Here is an 18,490-nt window from a genome sequence, read left to right as displayed (position 1 = left end):
TCATCCCCAGATACTTGCTGCATCCTGGCATCCCCAGTTGCCCTCTGTGGCCATCCTGGGATGTTCTCTGCAGCCATCCTGGGCACCTGATGAATCCTGGCATGCTAGGGTGCTCACAGTGATCCTCCCAGGATGCTCCCCACAGCCACCTCAGTACACTTGCTGCATCCCAGGATGCCTGCTGCAGCCATCCCCAGACGCTCCCTGCAGTCCTCCCAGGATGCTCCCCACAACCATCACAGCTATCCTGGAATGCTCCCAATGATGCTCCCGAAGTCATTCTGGGATGCTCTCCACAGCTGCATCCTGGCATCCCTGGGATGCTCAGCCCCCTCACCCCATGGCACTGCTCCATTCCTGCCAGTCCCATGGCTGTGCCTGTCTCCATGTTGGGGGGGACACACTGAGCTGCCTGCAGGGACATTGTTGTAACCCCCCCACAACCCCCCCCCCCCCCCCCAATCTACATTGACCCCAATTACCCATAACCTTAATGGGAGCAGCCAACAGTGCTCCTGATGGAATACACCAGCCTGGGGCCGTGGGAGGGGATGTTCCTGTGTGCCATGGGGCAGGCATCGGGGTCAGTGCCTGTGGCTGCCCCTAACCATGCCCCTAGAGCCTCTCCATGGGGCTGGGATACATCCCCATGGACTTTACAAGCCCGGCACCGCAGCCAGCTCTTGTTTTCTGGGAATGGCAGCACATGGCCACGGTTTTCCAGCCCAAGGCCCTGTCCTCCCTCCTGCCACACCGGGAAGAGGGACTTAACCCTTGGGAGAACACCGAGGTCACTGCTGCGAGATCCAGCCTGGGCTGGGGCTGGGGGGGTGGAATTTAGGTCAAGCTCTCTCGTCTCTCTGCCCTGCTGCCTGCACCCCTATGGCTGCCTGCACCTCTCTGTGCTGCCTGCACATAGGGTGAGCAGCGAGGATGTGTTTGGGGTGTGCACTGGAGGGGTCCCCCATGCTGGGGGGTGATTGCCACGCCTCTGGAGTCCACCTTGGCGGCAAAACCCCCACAACCACATTGCGGGGGGGTGTGTGTGTGTGGATCTGTGCTGCCCTGGGACTGCAGCACATTGGCACCTTCCTCCCCCCAAAACCTGGCTTTTTGGTTCCAAAAACCAGTTAAAAGTTTAAAACTGGCGATTTTCATGTGATGGATGTGAAATATTCGGCGCTCTGTCCAACCCTCTGACCCTTCTCTTGGGGTAACCCCTTGCACAGCCGGGCTCACCCCATCACCACCCCTGCACCCCCAAATCACTGCAGGGGGGGTCCCTTGCACCCACATTTATTAATGTTTTACACAGAAACGGGGGTGAAAACCTCCCGGGTTTTGGCCGTTCCCGCAGCCCACACTCCTGTGTCCCCAGGCCTCATCCCGCATCCCTGGGGGGTCTTCACTGCTTCCCGCTGCCCATCCCTTTGCTGCGGGTGTCTGGGGAGGTGCCTGCTCCGGCCCGGCCGGTAGCACGTGGAGAGCCGGAGCTCACCGGTGGTGCGAGCAGCCGGTACCACACCAGTGCCAGGCTCCGGCAGCGGGCACGCAGCCGGCGGCACAGCCACGGCCGCAGCTCAGCGGCAGCGCACGGGCAGCCGCAGCCCATTGCAGCCGGCAGCACCCAGGTACCGGGCTCCGGCAGGGCACAGCGGGGCACGGCCGCAGCTCAGGCAGCACGCGGCCAGCCGGGAGCGCACAGGCAGCGACAGCGCAGAGCAGCGGCAGATGCCAGGCACCGGTGGTGGGTAGGGAAGCGGTAGCGCAGACATGGCCGGAGCTCCATGTGTTCGCACTCCGATACCCAGCTCCGGCAGGGCACAGGGCAGCGCTAGCACACTGCAGCCGGCAGCTGCCAGGCTCCGGCAGCGCGCAGGCAGCGGCAGCGCAGCCATGGCCGCAGCTCGCCGGCAGCTTGCAGACACCCGGCCCCGCTGGCAGCGGCGCGCAGGCAGCACCACGCGAGCGGCCGGGGCTCGGCCATGGCCGGAGCTCGGCGGCAGCGCGCAGGGTGCCGGGAGCGCGCCGCGGCCTGAAGCAGCCGGGCCTGGGCGGGCGGTGTCGGAGCGGCCGGCGCGGCGCAGGCAGCGCAGGGTGGCCGGTAGCAGCGTGCAGGCAGCCGGGGATAGCCCGCAATGTGCAGGCAGCTCGGGATGGCCGGTAATGTGCAGGCAGCTGCCCGGCCGGGATTGGCTGCGGGGAATGACGCCCAACACAACAAAGGTGGAGTTGGAGAATTGCATTAAAAAAAATTAAGAGCGAGAGGAGAGGAGAGAACGGGAGCGCAGGGAGGGAAGGAGGAAACTGCCCCTCGCCCGCCCCGCCGGGGATCCCCGCCGCCGTGTCCCGGGGCCGCGGGGCGGGCAGGGACCCACAGAACGGACCCACGGGGTCCCGTTCCCCCCCCCCCCCACCTCCCCCCCCGCTCCCTCCCCTTCGTCTTTTTATCTCCTTTTTCTCATGCAAACGCCGGGCGAGGATTGTTGCACATGTAAGGAGATTTTTTTTCCTTCCTCCCTTCTCTCCCCTTCCTCCCCCCCCCTTTCCCTCCTCTGCTCCTTCCTCCTCCTCCTCCTCCTCTTTTTCTTCTCGCCACAGTGTTGCAAAAGCAAAGAGCAATAAAATAGGCGGCGGAGGCGGCGGGAGCGCTGGGCGGCGGCGCTCGGGGAGCGGCGGAGGCTGGCGGCGGACCCCGGCGCGCAGAGCCCGGCTGATTGGAAGAGCGAACGCAGCGCCATGGAGGCGGGGGAAAGCGCGATCGTCTCTGCGGGGACTGGAGCGCGTCCACGCCCGGGGCCAGCGCTGCAGAGCTGGCCGCCGTTCAACCGCCGCTTCCCCGCCCCGGCCCCGCCGAGCGAGCCCCGGCCCCGCCGAGCCGCGGCCCCCCAAAGCCGCGGGCCCGCAGGTACGTGCCTGCGCCGGGGGAGCGGAACGGAGCCGAGCTCAGCCCTGCCTGCGCCGCCCGGGCTCGCCATTCGCCGCCGCTCCGCTCCGCCGGCGGGGCTGGAGGAGGCGCTTTGTTCCTGCCCGGGTCCCGCCGCCGCGCACCGGCTCGGTAAGGGCCGCCGCCGCCGCTCCGCGGGTAGAGGGGGCTCAGGCCGCCGGAGGGGGGGCCCAGAGGGTGTTTTTGGGGGGAAAAGCCTGGTTTTGCACCGAATCCAGGGCACAAAAGGCGCCGTTTTCGCGCAGGCCCCGCGGGCAGGAAGCCGCCGCCGCTCGCTCCGCGGGGGCACCGCGCTGGGGCTCGGGGCGGGGGAGAGCGCCCGGCTCGGCGGCCTCGGTGTGCCCCCCCCTCCCTCCTTCCCTTCCCTTCCCTCTCCTCCTCCTCGCTCCCTCCCTCCTTCCCGCTCGCCCTCCCTCCCTCCCGGCTGCCGCAGCTGGATTTCGGGGGCAGGCTTCCAGCGCTCCGCGCTTGTTTTTCCCCAGCCCGGGTGAGTCCCGCGCCGCGGCGGGGAGCTCGGCGCCGGTGCGTGTCCGGGCTCGTCCGCTCCCCCTCCGCACCTCCCTTACCCCGATTTTCACCCTTTTATCCCCTTTTTCCCTATATCCCCCCCTCCTTTCCCCCCTCCCTTTTTTTTTTGTGTTTTTTCCCGTTTTCCTTTTTTCCGCTCCCGCCCCCCCCCCCCCCCCCCCCCCCCCCCGCTTCTTTCTCTTCCTTTCTTCCCCCCGGACCGGGAGCGGGGCTTCAGCCCCCCGCTGGGTGGGTGGTGCTTCTGGGCTCGAGGAGGGGTCGCGGAGCGGGGGGGAGAGGAGGAGGGGGCGGCGGTGGTGGGGAGCGGGGGGGAGGATTGGGCAGGAGCCGCTCCCCGGGGGTCGGTGCGGGGAGGTCGCGCTGCCCTCGCCCGGCTCCTGCAGCTGCCCGGCCGCCCCCAGCCGGGCATCCCCGCCCCCCCTTCCCCCTCCTCCTCCTCCTTCTCCTTCTTCTTCTCCTTCCCCCAGCGGCTCCGGCGCGGGGCTGGGGCTGCGGCGGCTCGGCTCGAGCTCCCCCCCTCCTCCTCCTCCTCCTTCCACCTCCTCCTCCTCCTTCTCTCCTCTCCTCCTCCTCCCCCTTGCAGCCCGGAGAGGTGGGTTTGTCTCGGCTTTATAACCGCGCCGGCTGCACGGGTGGAGGGGAAGGAGCGGCGGGCGGAGGCGGGCGCAGCCCGGCCATTGTGTGCCGCGGCGGAGAGCGCCGGCCGGTAACCACGGGGAGCGGAAAGGGGGGGGAGAGGAGCCGGGGACGGCGAACGGGGAAGCCGCGGGGCGGGGGGGGTGCGGGACCCGCCGCGCACCGCCTCGCTCCGGGGGGCCGGGGGAGCGCGCCCCCCCCATCCGCTGCCCCGGCGCCCCGCACTCGCCTCCATTGTGTTCCCGTGCGCCGCGGGGGGAGCGGGGGGGGCGGCGGAGCGCGGTTCGCTGGCGCCCGGGAGGGCACCGGGTGCGGAGGGGGCCGGGGAGGCGCCGCCGGGGCCGCCCGCGCTCGGTCCCACCCGGTTCCTGCTGCCTGGCGGAGGAGGAGACTGGCGCTGGCCGGCGGCGCAGGGCATGTGCGGGCTCCCCGCCTCCGCCCGCGGCCCGGCCCCTTCCTCCCCCGCCTCCTCCTCCTGCCCCCCCCCTCCAGGCGCGGGATCCGGTCCCGTCCTTCCCTTCCCCCCCCCCCCCCCTCCACCCCCGGGGGGGATCCCGCACCCCCCCCCGGGATCCCGGTGCGCGCGCAGCGCCATGGCCCCCGCCCCGCCCCGGTGGATCCCGTGGATCCCTCCCCTCCCGCCACGATCCCGCCTCTGCCCTCCCCTCCCCCCCGGGATCCCCGCTGCTCCCGCACCCCCCCGCCCCCCGCGCCGAGCGCGGCCCCCGGTGGGTCCCGCGCCCCTCCCACCCCCCCCCCGTGCCCGGGTCCTCCCCCGGGTCCGGTGCCCCCTGCCCAGGCCTGGGCCCCGCTCCCAGGCCCGGCTCCATGGGTGATGCCCGGAGGCCTCAGCCCTGCGGCCCCTTCCACGGCCCCCCATAGGGGTCCCCCCGTCCTGTTCCCCCCCATAAGTTATGGGGTGCCCCACTTGAGGCCTCTCGCCTGCTGCCCCCCCACCCTGTGACCCTGCTCCTGCTGGGATCTGTTGGAATCTCCCCCTTAACATGTGGCCCCACCATGGGAGAGCTCTGGCGTCCCCGGCGTCCCCCCAGAGCCCCCCAAATGGGCACAAATGGATCTGGGGATCCCTCTCTCCTCCAGGCAGGATCTCAATGGATCTCTGGTGTCCCCCCCTTGCAGCCCTCTTGGTTCAGGTTCCCCTCGTATGGATCCATATCCCCCTAAACCTTCTCCCCTTGGATCTGTGGGATCCCCCTTGGATTCCATCACCCTGAGCCCCTTTCCCTTGCCCCCCTTTTCTCCTGCACCATTCAGGACCCCGCCTCCTGCACCCCAAACCCCACAGGGGTGGATGTGGGGTGGATCGCAGCCCCCATTCATTGGGATGGGATGGGAACGGATCCCGGTCGGGTCCCCCCGTGGGGGTGCCCGGTGCAGGTGGTGTCACCAGGGCTCTCCTTTGCCTGCAGAGCCGAGCGGGAGTGATCTCCAGTAGCCAGCGAGGAGGATGAACGGCGAAGCCGAGTGCCCTGCGGACCTGGAAATGACAGCTCCCAAAAACCAAGGTGAGCGCCGCATCCCATGGGAACACCGTGGGCTTCACAGAGAGACCCCCATCAATCAGTGCAGCTGAGTGAGGGGGGGAGGATCCCGGGCCGGGGGCGGGGGAGTTGCTGATCCCGATCCTGCATGCGGAGGCAGAGATTGGGAATGCTGTGGCTTGGGGGGTGTTTAGGGAGGGGGGGCTGGCACAAAGAGGTGCTGCCTTCCCCTGCTCACATCTGGGCTGCATTAGGAGCTGTTACCTTGGGCCTCTCCGGCTTCCAGCCCTTGGGATGACATCAGAGCTTCAGCTCCGGTTGGAAAAGGGGCAGGAAAACAAGAAGACACGGGAGCTAAAGGGACCTTTCCTGTAGGGCAGCCCCGCTGGGCTCCCCCAGCACCCCAAAACCAGCCTGTGTCCTCCCGTGCCCCGGTGGACCCGGCCGCAGCACGTGTCCTTCACCAGAGCTTGAGCGGGATTTGATTACACCGGGAAAGCTTTCTAATATAGAGCCGGCCCCGGCGCTGCCGGGATAAATCGGGCTCATGGCGCACACAGCACCGCGGTGCTGGGCGCTCCGCAGGCAGGGATGGGGATGTTGGGGTGCTGAGCACGGGGTCCCCGGGGTCCCCAGCCTGCTGCTGGGGAGGGGTCCTGGGAGGTTTCCGCAGTTCCCATGGGATTCCTGGGTTGTTTTGGCCGGGGTCACCCAGGGATGGAGGTCTCTGGGGGTTCCTGCTTTGGAGAGGGGCAGGCTGGGGGGGGGCGCTCAGCCCCTTTTCCCTCCCCGCTTGAGCTTCGTGGTCCGGCTGCTGTTACTGCTCCTGCTGTCTGCGCATGAAGTGGGCACCGGCTCCACGGCTCCGTTCTGCCTCCTTGCTCCCTGCATTTGGGAAGTGGGTGGGAAAATAGGGAGACAAATGTGGGGCTTGGTGCTCAGCTCCAGTCCCCCTCCCTGCAGCAGGGAATTCCTGTCTCTTTTCCCCCTTTATGAGGTTTTGGGGCTCTGAAGGATCGTGTAGGCATGTTCTGAGCCACTGCGCTCCCTTTATGGGGGCTCTTTCCATTTCGACTCCCCAGAAATGAATCCCTCACAGAGACCACCCAAAAGTGAGAGGTCCAGGAGGTGAAATCAGTGCTGGGGATGGAGGGAGGAGTGGGGAGATGGGGATGTAGGTGGAGGGTCCAGAGAAGGGAATGGAGCTGGTGCAGGGCCTGGAGCCCAAGTGTGATGGGGAACGGCTGAGGGACCTGGGGGGTCAGTCTGGAGAAGAGAAGGCTCAGGGGGGACCTGATGGCTCCCTACAAGTGCCTGACAGGAGGATGGAGCCAGGAGGGGCTGGGCTCTGCTCCCAAGGAACAAGGGATGGGACAAGAGGAACCGGCCTCAAGCTGCACCAGGGCAGGTTTAGATGGAGCTGAGGAACAATTCCTGCCCCAGAGGGTGCTCAGGCATTGGAACAGGCTGCCCAGGGCAGGGCTGCAGGCACCGGCCCTGCAAGTGCTCGCACACTGTGGAGACGAGGCCTCAGTGCCATGGGGCAGGGGTGGCCTTGGCAGTGCTGGGGTAAAGGTTGGACTGGGTGAGCTTAAAGGCTTTTCCAACCTGGCTGATTCCACGATTCTCTGTTCCCTCAATCCATGCCCGGTTGCGCTGTCCCCATCTGAGGGCTTTGCTCTGAGGGCTCTGAGCTTTGACCTTGGCAGAGGTCACCGTGGAGCTCCATCCCATGGGATGCTGAGGCTCTCCCACATGAAGGAAAGGCAGCGCTGGGGCTTTCCCATTGCTCTGCGTGCACGTTTAACCCTTGGAAAGTGGGGTTCCCTGTTTCCTCCTTGGCTGCAAGAGCTCTGCCGTGCGGAGGGAATTGGCCCTCTGCTCCCAGCATCCCTGTCTCTGATGGAGCGCTGGGATGAGCTCCCTGCTTCCTCCCGAGTGGATTTTCAGCTTTGCCCAGGTGGTTTTGGCCTGCAGGGAGTTGCTCCAGGGTGATGGAAACAGCCCCATCCCTTTAATCCCAAGAGGCAGCATTACGTGTCCCAGGCCGGAGCTGCACGCTGGGAGCTGTCGTCCCTGTATCCTGCCGGGAATGGTGCCTGCTCCTAAGCCTGTTGCTTTGCTTTCAGAGCGCTGGTCGCAGGAGGACATGCTGACCCTGCTGGAGTGCATGAAGAACAACCTGCCCTCCAACGACGGGAGCAAGTTCAAAACCACCGAGTCCCACCTGGACTGGGAGAAGGTGGCTTTCAAGGACTTCTCGGGGGAGATGTGCAAGATGAAGTGGATGGAGATTTCCAATGAGGTATGAGGGATGGGGGGGGCTGTGAGAGGGACTGGGTATCCCGGTGGCATTATGGGGCTGTTCGAATCGGTGCCCCCTTAGTGCTGCTGCCATCCCACTGCTGTTGGCATTGGGAACCCCTCAGTGGTGTTGGAATGGTGCTCTTAGGGAATACCGTGGGATGATGCCAAGCGGAAATCCGCCTGTTCACACTTGTGTCCTCCGTTACCCGCAGGTGAGGAAGTTCCGGACCCTCACGGAGCTCATCATGGATGCAGAAGAGCACGTGAAGAATCCTTACAAGGGCAAAAAGCTCAAGGTATCCGGCAGGATTGGGGTCGGACACTGAAGGGGGTGTCCCCATTCCCCTGGATAGGGGCTGTCACCAGAGCCCCTGCAGGCACCTCCCTGCTGTAATCCCTGCACCACTGCCCCGGCTCCTGAGGCCGCAGGCTCTGGGTCCTGGCCAAGTGCAGGGAACGTGGAACACGGTCACTGCTGCTGCATCCAAGTTTAGCTCCGGGGGGTGGTCAGGAAAATGCTGGCCTATTCCTGGCTGCCGGGCACCCGATGCTCTGCCCCGTCCCCTTCCTGCTGCCTCAGTTTCCCTTCTTGCAGCGCAGCTGCTCTGTGCCGGCTGGAGGCTGCTCCCGGGCTTCCCAGCCCTGGGATAGCGCAGTTCCCAGGGAAGGGAGCCCTTGCTTCCATGGCAGGGAGCTGGATCGTGGCAGGGCTGGCTGGAGGCCGTGGCTCCACGCTCAGCCCGTGCTGCTCCTCTGTCTCCCCAGAAACACCCCGACTTCCCCAAGAAGCCCCTGACTCCCTATTTCCGCTTCTTCATGGAGAAGCGGGCTAAATACGCGAAGCTGCACCCCGAAATGAGCAACCTGGATCTCACCAAGATCCTCTCCAAGAAATACAAGGAGCTTCCCGAGAAGAAAAAGGTACAGGGGGGGAGTCTGAGCCCCTTCCCATTGTGATCCGCCCTGTGCCAGGCTCTGCCTTCCCAGTGAAACCAGCAGAGCCCAGGCTCCTGATGGGAGAACCCCAGGTGCTTGCTCAGGCCCGTCAGACCAGTAGGACCTCCTCTGCTTCTCCTGCGCTGCTTCCCAGGATCCGTGGGGTGGAGGCTGGTCCCTTGGTCCGTGTCTTCCAGACGGACCTGGCTGGTGGCTTGGCTGCTGGGTGGATCTGTGTTTAGTGCTGGGGTTCAGTCACGCTGCGCTGTGTGAGGGATGCAGGGGCAGGATCTGCTCCCAGCCATGGGAGATGCTGGAGGAGACGTCCTCATCTCACCTCCTGGTGGCTTTGTGTCCCCAGATGAAATACATCCAGGACTTCCAGCGGGAGAAGCAGGAGTTTGAGAGGAACCTGGCGAGGTTCAGGTGAGTGGGCAGCCCCAGGCCCCTCCAGGCAGACCCGGTCTCCTTTCCTGGGTGCAGCTCAGGGAGGAAGCCCTGATGGGCATCGTGAGGGCAGAAGGGAAGGAGAGGTGCTGGAAAGACAGAGCAAGGAAAAGGCACCCGAGGGCAGCCCCAAAGCAAGAGGGATCAGTCCTGCTCTGGGATGTGCGAGGGAGGACAGGAGCTCTGCCCCAGCCCTGCTCAGAGCTGGAGTGACCCATTCCCCCCAGACCTTCCGTTTGAAGGTGGTTGCTGTGACCAAGACAGATCCCAGCATTCCCGATGCCCCTGCATCCCGATGCTGCTGCAGGGATGCATTAAAGGGGATGCTCAAAGCTGATGCTTGCCCAGGAGGGGGCAGACTCCTAAAAACCCTCCTGGACGCCCCAGTCCCTGGGGCTCAGCCCTGCAGTCATGGTTACCCCTCACTGGGGAGGCTTAGGGGGGTTCCTCCTCCTGCACCCTCCGTAACGCTCTCCCTTCCCTGCCGGGTAAAGGGAGGACCACCCGGATCTCATCCAGAACACCAAGAAATCGGACGTGCCCGAGAAGCCCAAGACCCCGCAGCAGCTGTGGTACAACCACGAGAAGAAGATCTACCTGAAAGTGCGTCCAGATGTGAGTAGGGGGGGAGGGAGCGAGCGTGAGCCTGCAGGGCCCTGCGCCCCGCCGCTGGCGCACAGGAGGGGGAAACGAGAAGCATCTTGGGGGGGGACGGGCTGGAAGACAGCGCTGGGAGCTCCCCACAGCTGGATGGAGGTAAGGAGGGGCTCCGCACAGCTGGAAGAGGCTCAGGGGGTACAGACCCCAGTGCTTTTTGCCTGCAGTTTGAGCACAGGCTGAGGCAGGCAGGCAGGGTTCCCAGCACAGACTTCACACCTCTGGCCATGGCCCTCACTTGCACACAGCCCCTGGCCCGGCTGAGCTCGGCTCCGCTGTTTTTGGACCTTTTTATCCCCCCTTTTTGTGGGTTTTACCCTCTGCCCTCACCTCTGGCTTTGGGTTTTCAGGCCACCACGAAGGAGGTGAAAGAGTCGCTGGGCAAGCAGTGGTCTCAACTCTCGGATAAAAAGAGGCTGAAATGGATTCATAAGGCCCTGGAACAGCGAAAGGAGTACGAGGTAGGGAGCAGCCTCACCCGTCCCCCTCCGCACTCATCCCTGTGTTCACTCCGAGGCCATCCAGCCTCACCCCATAGCCAGGGCTTCAGGCAGGTCCCTGCAGGTCACTGGTGAGTCTGAGCCCTGACTCCTCCAGCCGTGCGTGGGGAAGGGAGAAGCATCCCTTGGGAGCTGTTAGGGCAGTGTTGGCTTCTCTTTCCTCCTCCTCTGGCCCCAGCCAGGCGGGATGGAGCCGCTCTGCTGACCTGTGCCCATCCTTTGCAGGAGATCATGCGGGATTACATCCAGAAGCACCCAGAGCTGAACATCAGCGAGGAGGGCATCACCCGCTCCACCCTCACCAAGGCTGAGCGCCAGCTCAAGGACAAGTTTGATGGACGACCCACAAAGCCCCCTCCGTGAGTCTGTCGTTCCCTGCCTGTGTGAGAGGGATCCGTCCCTCTCCTGGTGACCACTTGGCAGATGCTGGCTCTTGCCAATGAGGAAACTGGGGCTCTGCCTGGCTTTGAGAGCCCAAATCGTTCCCGGGACCATGTTTGTGAGCCCATCAAGCTGGTCTTTAAATACATTGGTCCTTAATAGACATTAAATGTGTGTTTGCGGAGGATCCAAGCGAAGTTTGTGGGGATGCTGTGTGCTCCGAGTTAGGGGGGTTCAGCCCAGAGCTCCCCTAAACTTCAGGCACCTCTGACACAGCAACCCTGGGGGTTCTCAGGGAGCATCCAGAGCTCCATGCAGGTTGTCCCTAATGCTGGGTCCCCCCGTTGGTTGCAGGAATAGCTACTCCCTGTACTGTGCAGAGCTGATGGCCAACATGAAGGACGTGCCCAGCACGGAGCGGATGGTGCTGTGCAGCCAGCAGTGGAAGCTGCTCTCCCAGAAGGAGAAGGATGCCTACCACAAAAAGTGTGACCAGGTGAGTGAGGATGGGCAGGTGGGAGAACACCAGTGCTGAGGGGTGGGATGGGAGAGCCTGGCCTATGGATGGGCCTCGTGCTTCCTCAGTGCCACTTCTTGTCGTCCTCACCATCAGTTTCTTGGTGGTCTCCTCTTGTGGTCCTGTGTCCCCACACGTGTCTGTGGGACCAGGTGATGGTCCGGATGAAGGATGCTGTTGGGGGGGGTGAGGCTGGGTCAGGGACCGCACAAGGCAGGGATGTGGCAGGGGTTCTCTGTGTAACCCATCTCCATCCCCTCCAGAAAAAGAAAGACTACGAGGTCGAGCTGCTCCGCTTCCTGGAGGTGAGTGATGGGGGGCTCAGCCACGGGGCACTGGAGACCCTGAGGGAGGGGAGGGGGCCCTGGCTGGGGACTGAGATCACAGAATCCCTTAAAGCTCCTCCAGCTCCAGCCTCTGCCACGGCAGGGACCTCTTCCACCGGAGCCGCTTGCTCCAAGCCCCTGTGTCCAACCTGGCCTTGAGCACTGCCAGGGATGGATAACCCAGGGGTGCACCTGGATCTGGGCATCTTCCCTTTGCTAAGAGGGAGGAGATGAGACTGCACCAGGGAGGGACGTTGCCCAGCAAAGGGGGTGACCCAGCCTTGCAGTGCCCACTGTTGGGGTGGCTTTTGGCGCACATTAAGTTCCCCTGCTCCCTTATGGCACCCAAGCCCTGTCAGCATGGGGCTGTCTCACCGTGTCCCCTGTCTCGTGTCACCCAGAGCCTGCCCGAGGAGGAGCAGCAGCGGGTGCTGGGCGAGGAGAAGATGCTGGGCAGCAACCGGAAAGGGGCGACAAGTCCTGCATCCAAAAAGTCCTCCCCGGAGACGGGCAAGGTGAGAGCAGTGGCTGCAGCCATGGGGCCGGGCGTGGGGTTAGGCTGCGGGTCCCTCTGTGGGCTCACCCCGGCTGTGGCTGCGTGTGCCCCCCGCAGGCCAGCTCCGAGAAGCCCAAGCGGCCCATCTCTGCCATGTTCATCTTCTCGGAGGAGAAGCGGAAGCAGCTGCAGGAGGAGCGGCCGGAGCTGTCGGAGAGCGAGCTCACCCGGCTGCTGGCCCGCATGTGGAACGACCTCTCCGAGAAGAAAAAGGTTGGTGCCATCCCATCCTGCTCCTGCATCCCTGCCTCCGTCGGGCATCTCCCAGTGAGGAGCGCTGCTCTGTGCTGGTCCTGCTGCGGGGTCACCCCAGCACCGATGGGTGCCACCGGCTCTGCCCAGGGTGGGCAAAACCCACCCTGAAAGGAAGCTCAGAGGGGTCCTTGAGCCTCCATTGTGGGGCTGAGTGGTTGGGGGGATCCCTCCATTCACCCCCTCCCTGCACCCGGCACAGGCCAAGTACAAGGCGCGGGAGGCGGCAATGAAGGCGCAGTCGGAGAAGAAGCACGGCTCGGACAAGGAGGAGCGCGGGAAGCTGCCCGAGTCCCCCAAAACAGCCGAGGAGATCTGGCAGCAGAGCGTCATCGGGGACTACCTGGCGCGCTTCAAGGTGAGGAGCAGGCCGGGATGCAGCTGCAGCTGGGAGCAGTGCTGGAATTGCCTCATGCATCCCTGCCTGGGTTCATACCTGGGGCAGCAGGTTGGGGCTGTGGGAGAAGGGTCACACGTTGGGGTGGGTGCCCTGGGGTGGAGCTGGAGGTGGCAGCTTGGGCACATCTAATGTGATGGGGGGGGCTGTGCCATAGAACGACCGGGGAAAGGCACTAAAGGCCATGGAGGCCACTTGGAACAACATGGAGAAGAAGGAGAAGCTGATGTGGATCAAGAAGGCAGCGGAGGATCAGAAGCGATACGAGGTGGGTCCCTGCTCCCTCCTGCCCCTGGCCCTGGGCGCTGCCTGTGTGCCTCTGACCCTGCTGTGTCCTGTGCCGCAGAGGGAGCTGAGCGAGATGCGGGCTCCTCCGTGCTCCACCAACTCTGCCAAGAAAATGAAGTTCCAGGGAGAGCCGAAGAAACCCCCGATGTGAGTACCTGGGTCTGGAATGTTGGGATCCTGTGTTCAGCTCTGGGCCCCTCACTACAAGAGAGACGTTGAGGTGCTGGAGCGGGGTCAACAGAGCTGGTGCAGGGCCTGGAGCACGAGGGTGATGGGAACGGCTGAGGGCCCTGGGGGGTTCAGATGGAGAAGAGAAGGCTCAGGGGGACCTGATGGCTCCCTGCAAGTGCCTGACAGGAGGATGGAGCCAGGAGGGGCTGGGCTCTGCTCCCAAGGAACAAGGGATGGGACAAGGGGAACAATTGGACATGATCTTAAAGCTGTTTTCCAACCTTGTTGGTGCTGTGATTCTCTATGGCTGGAGCTGGACTGTGCTGGGGATGGAGGTGGTTGGTGCCCAGGGACACCTCAGTTCTGTCCAGCACGTTCTGTGTGCTCCCCGCTGCAGGAACGGTTACCAGAAGTTCTCCCAGGAGCTGCTGTCCAACGGGAGCTGAACCACCTCCCGCTGAAGGAGCGCATGGTGGAGATCGGCAGCCGCTGGCAGCGCATCTCCCAGGGCCAGAAGGACCACTACAAGAAGCTGGCGGAGGAGCAGCAGAAGCAGTACAAGGTGCACCTCGACATCTGGCTCAAGGTGAGTGCCCAGCCCTGCGCTCAGTTCTCAGGGACCATTGGTGTGGTCTCTGCTCCATCCCTTCACCATTCCCTGCTCCATCTCTGTTCCATCCCTGCTCCATCCCCTGCTCCATCCCTGTTCCATCCCCTCACGATTCCCTGCTCCATCCGCTCACCATTCCCTGCTCCATCCCTGCTCCATCCCCTCACCATCCCCCTGTCTCTGCAGAGCCTCTCGCCCCAGGAGCGCGCTGCCTACAAGGAGCACACTTCCAACGTGAGTATCCTTCCATGGGGGGGATGTGGGGGGCTTGGGGCTGGGTTGGCTGGGGGTGGATGAGCCAAGCTTAGGGGAGCCCCGCACTGCTCGGCAGTGGGGTTATCTCCAGGCTGGGCACAGGGAAGGAGCTGAGCTCTGCGGCTCTGAAAGGTTTGGTTTGTTCTCCCCTGTGCAGAAACGCAAGAGCATAGGAAAGATCCGGGCCCCACCCCAAGATGAAGCCGACGATGCAGTCCAAGTCGGTGAGTGCGCGATGCCCGTATTGGGCACCCAGCACCCTCTTTTCTGCTTCAGGGTATCCCTGCTGCTTCCTGCTGCCCTTTCCGGGAGGCAATAATCCAGGGGCTATCCCCAGACCCATCCTCCAACCGTCATGGCTGATTCTGGGCTCCCCCCCCCCCCCCCCCCCCAACTCCAGGAACCTCTTTGGGGCTGTTCGGAGCATAAAGAGGGAAAACTCCTGGATGAGGTCTGGGGCAGGAGCCCCCCTGAGCCTGCTCGGTGGCGGGAGGACCCGAAGGTTCATGGCTGGCTGAGGATGGGGTGATGCACCCATGGGTGCTGCTGCCCCACAACCCCAACAGAATTCATGCCACCCCTCAGGAATCTGAAGATGACGATGAGGACGAAGAGGAGGAGGAAGATGACGACGAAGACGAGGACGATGACGATGACAATGGGGACTCATCGGAGGAAGGCGGCGACTCCTCCGAGTCCAGCAGCGAGGAGGAGAGCGACGACGGGGATGAGGTGAGGCTGCGGCGGGTGCTGAGGCCGCCCCATACCCATTGCTCTGCCCCACACCCCCCTCCTCCGGGGCTGGGGGTGAAGCCGCCGGGCTCCAATCGCAGCGCGGCAGAGGGGGGGAGGCAAAGGGGAACGCGGTGAGCCCCCCTGCCCCATAGCCCCGGGGAGGGCGCGAGGAGCAGCCGCGGGGCCGGGAGCAGCCGTAGGGGCGTGGGTGGGGCCGGGACCGTTCCTGTCTCTTTCCCGCTGGAGATCCTGAGCGCGGTCTCGGCTCCGTTTGCGCCAGTGGGGAAGCCGCGTAGGGCACCGCAGTGAAGGGCGCGCACCGGTGCGAGTGCGGCCAGAGCCTGCTGGATGGCGCTGGGGGCGGACACCGTGTCCCTGCCTTGTGCTCGGCCCCGGACAGGTACGGTGCCCCCCCCGCGCTGCCCGCACGCAGCTCAGCCTCCTCCTTCCCTTGCCTTTAGAGGGGGCAAACTGAGGCCCGAGGCGGGTCGGGTGCCCCCACCCAGGGTCGTGGAGCCAGGCAGAGGTGAGGGTAGGGCCCCCGCGCGCTGCTCCGCCGCATCCCCCACCCCGAGCTGAGCCCTGGCAAACTCATTCCTGCCCCACATGTCCCTGCTCTGGGTGCTCTGTGATGGGAGGGATGGGGCTGGACCCCCCCACAGGGAGTCAATGGGGAAAGGATAGGCCCCCCCAGTTCCCTGCTGCTAACCCCCCCACTGTCCTCTCTGCGCCCCCCCCAGAACGATGATGACGATGAGGATGAGGATGATGAGGATGAGGATGACAACGACTCCGAGGGCAGCAGCAGCTCCTCCTCCTCCTCGGGGGACTCCTCCGACTCTGACTCCAACTGAGCCCAGCTCCTTGTAACGTCCTTGGGATTCTCAGTTCTGGTCCCAAATACCACCCCCACCCCCCCCTCCCGAAACCTCTTCCTCCTGCAGCCCCCCCGCCATTGGGACCCCCAGCCCGGGCATGGGGGCCGGAGGGACTCCTCCACCATCACTATGGGGGGGTATGAACCAGGGCAGGGGGTAGAGGGAGTGACCCCCCCATCCCTGCACCCCCTTTAGCAAGGGGGGGACACACGATTATTTGTTACTTTTGGGGGGGTTTCATTGTTTTTGGGGGCCGCCCTGTCCCCCCCCACTGCCAGCTCTGGACTTCATAGAAAGAAAAGGAGAAACAGGAAAAAAATCCCCCCCCCCCTTTTTTTTTTATATTAAAACTCCCAGAAATGGATACCCCCCCCCACCCCCCCCCGAGCATGAGCCGAGCTGCTCAGGACTCAGCCATTGGGATGATGGCTCCTCCTCCCCTCCTTTGTGCACCCCCCCAGTGTTTCGGGGTGTCCCCCCCATTCAACCCCCATTGTCGGGGTGTCCCCCCCATACACCCCCATTGTACAGTCTGGAAGCCGCACTGGGACCTCACATCCACTTGGGATCCACAGCCACGGACCAGGACCCGCTGGGGGGTGGGATGGATTTTGAGGGGGGATGTGCATGTGTGTGTGTGTGTGAATGGGGGGGGGGTGTGACCCCCCCCACAACGCCATGGTCTGGGGGTCACTGCTCAGTGTGACCAAGGGGTTTTTTTGCCCCCCCCTTGTTTTTTATTTTACTCTTTATTTTTTCCTCCTTTTTATCAAATCACAGAACTCCTTCTTTTTTCTTCCCCCCCCCCCCCCCCCCCATTTCCCCTCCATCCCTGGTGAAGCTGCTCCTCTCCCTTCACCCCAAATTGGGAGGGGGATGACCCCCCCAGCGCTCCCCCTGCCCCTGGTACCCCATTCCCCCCCCCTATCCATGCTGTAAATATATCTTGGTTGATGGGGGGGTTGATGTCCCCCCCCGGGATGGGGCTGTGGGGACAGGGTTGGTACAGGGGTGGGGGTTCTGCTCTGGGCCCCCCCTTTTTAAGCAGACACAAGCACCAGCAATCCCACGGCCCCCCCAAAGTGCCCAGTGCAATGGGGGACCCCCCCGCACCCCTGCTGTATGAGGGGGGGCACAGAGTATGTCCCCCCCATCCTGTCCCTGGAGAGGAGCTGGGATTGGGGGCAGGACCTGGGGGTCACAGGGACATGGGGGGGCACACTTTAACCATTTCCCTCTTCTTTCCCCCCAAATCTCAGCTCAGAGTGGGGAAGGGGGGGGAGCTCCAGGTTTATGGGGGGGCCACCCCCACTTTGCTGCTCTCAAAGCCCCATATGAGTCACCCCAAAATCCCCCCATGGACCTCTCAGTGCTGGGGGGGGGAATGGGGAGGGGGCATCCTCTTCCCAGCCTCAAATTGGGCTGAAACCTCACCATTTGGGGGCAGTTGAACCCAAACCTGTGGGGTGGGGGGTTCCCATATGGACAATCCCCCTGGGCCAGTGTGTGTGTGTGTGTGTGTGTGTCCGCGTGTCCGTGTGCCCATCCCTCATCCCCTTCCCATTCCCTTTGCTTCCAGTTTGGAATTTCATAACCCCCCCCCCCCATTTTTAATCCCACCCCCCACTGAGGGGCCTCGATCCCGCTGAGTGTTCCCACCGCCGCCGTCGTGTTTTAGTGGATGTTTTTAGTACAAGGAAAAAAGAAAAAAAACCCATAAAAAAAAAAAAATTCCCCAAATCCCTTTTTTTTTTTCCGTTTTTTTTTTTTCTGTTAAAAAACTTCAAAAAAAGACAAAAAAATGACGAATAAAAATCTTACAGCGCCGACAATTGGGGGCTAAAGGCGTTTGCGCTGCGAGAGGATTGAACCTGTGAGTGCATTTTGGCACTGCCGCAAAATCCCGGGATCCTTTAGAGGGAAGTTTCTTGTGAATTCCACAAAAAAAAAGAGACAAAAAAACCCAAAAAAAAAAAAAGGAAAAAAGTTAAAAAAAAAACAAAAAAAAAATTATTTTTTTTTCTAATATTTAAAAAGTGTTTTTGTAGGTTTAAAAAAAACATTAAAAAGGCAAAAAAAAAAAAAAGGAATAATAAAGAATAATCCCAACTTGGAATTTCTACGGCGTCGCTCGGCTCCGGCTTCACTTCCTTCGTTTCCTTTCTTCGGTTGTTGTATTATTTGGAGGTTATTTTTTTTTTTTTGGATTTTTTGTTTTCTTTGGAATTTTCGTTGGGTTTTTGTATAATAAAGTGACAAATCCCGGCTCCGCTCTCGTGTCCTTGCTCTAGGAAGGAAACCTTCGGGCCAAAACCAGGCACTCCAGCGACTGCCGGGAGTGTTCTTCCCTCCCCCCGGGGAGGAATTCCTTGGGATTTGGTCCACGAGGGACCTGAGGGCACAGGGATGTGCCGGGAGCACTGGGGGGAAGAGGGGGGCACTATTGGAAGAGAGGGGGATCACTGGGGTTGTTTGTAAGGGGAGGAGGGAGCCATGGGGAAACGGGGGCCCTAAAGGGAGGATCCATAGGGATGGGGTTCCGAAGGGTAGGGGAGCCATAGGGATGGGGCTCCCTGGAGGCAGGGATCCCTAAGGGTGGGGGGATCCATATGGATGGGGCTCCCTAAGGGTAGGGGTCCGTGGGGATGGGGGCGTCCCTAAGGC

General features: G+C 63.1%; 1 protein-coding gene across 1 annotated transcript; it reads left to right on the top strand.

Annotated features, from left to right (window-relative positions):
• The first annotated feature begins 2,094 nt into the window (after nt 1-2,094).
• UBTF (upstream binding transcription factor) lies at nt 2,095-18,093 on the top strand. The gene is given in 24 exon segments (XM_065698831.1): nt 2,095-2,494; nt 2,602-2,908; nt 5,542-5,637; nt 7,743-7,918; nt 8,133-8,216; nt 8,686-8,841; nt 9,218-9,282; nt 9,798-9,918; nt 10,311-10,421; nt 10,686-10,819; nt 11,196-11,337; nt 11,622-11,663; nt 12,086-12,199; nt 12,298-12,453; nt 12,695-12,850; nt 13,047-13,157; nt 13,236-13,324; nt 13,746-13,786; nt 13,789-13,934; nt 14,145-14,192; nt 14,371-14,393; nt 14,395-14,437; nt 14,799-14,945; nt 15,689-18,093. Coding segments are annotated over 22 exon segments (2,277 nt in total). The 5' UTR covers nt 2,095-2,494; nt 2,602-2,908; nt 5,542-5,579; the 3' UTR covers nt 15,803-18,093.
• Nucleotides 18,094-18,490: the final 397 nt, after the last annotated feature.

This window comes from Lathamus discolor, chromosome 20, assembly GCF_037157495.1.
Source record: "Lathamus discolor isolate bLatDis1 chromosome 20, bLatDis1.hap1, whole genome shotgun sequence".
Classification (NCBI taxonomy): domain Eukaryota; kingdom Metazoa; phylum Chordata; class Aves; order Psittaciformes; family Psittacidae; genus Lathamus; species Lathamus discolor.
Note: the sequence above shows the minus strand (reverse complement) of the source record. Positions and strands in the feature narration are given on the sequence as shown.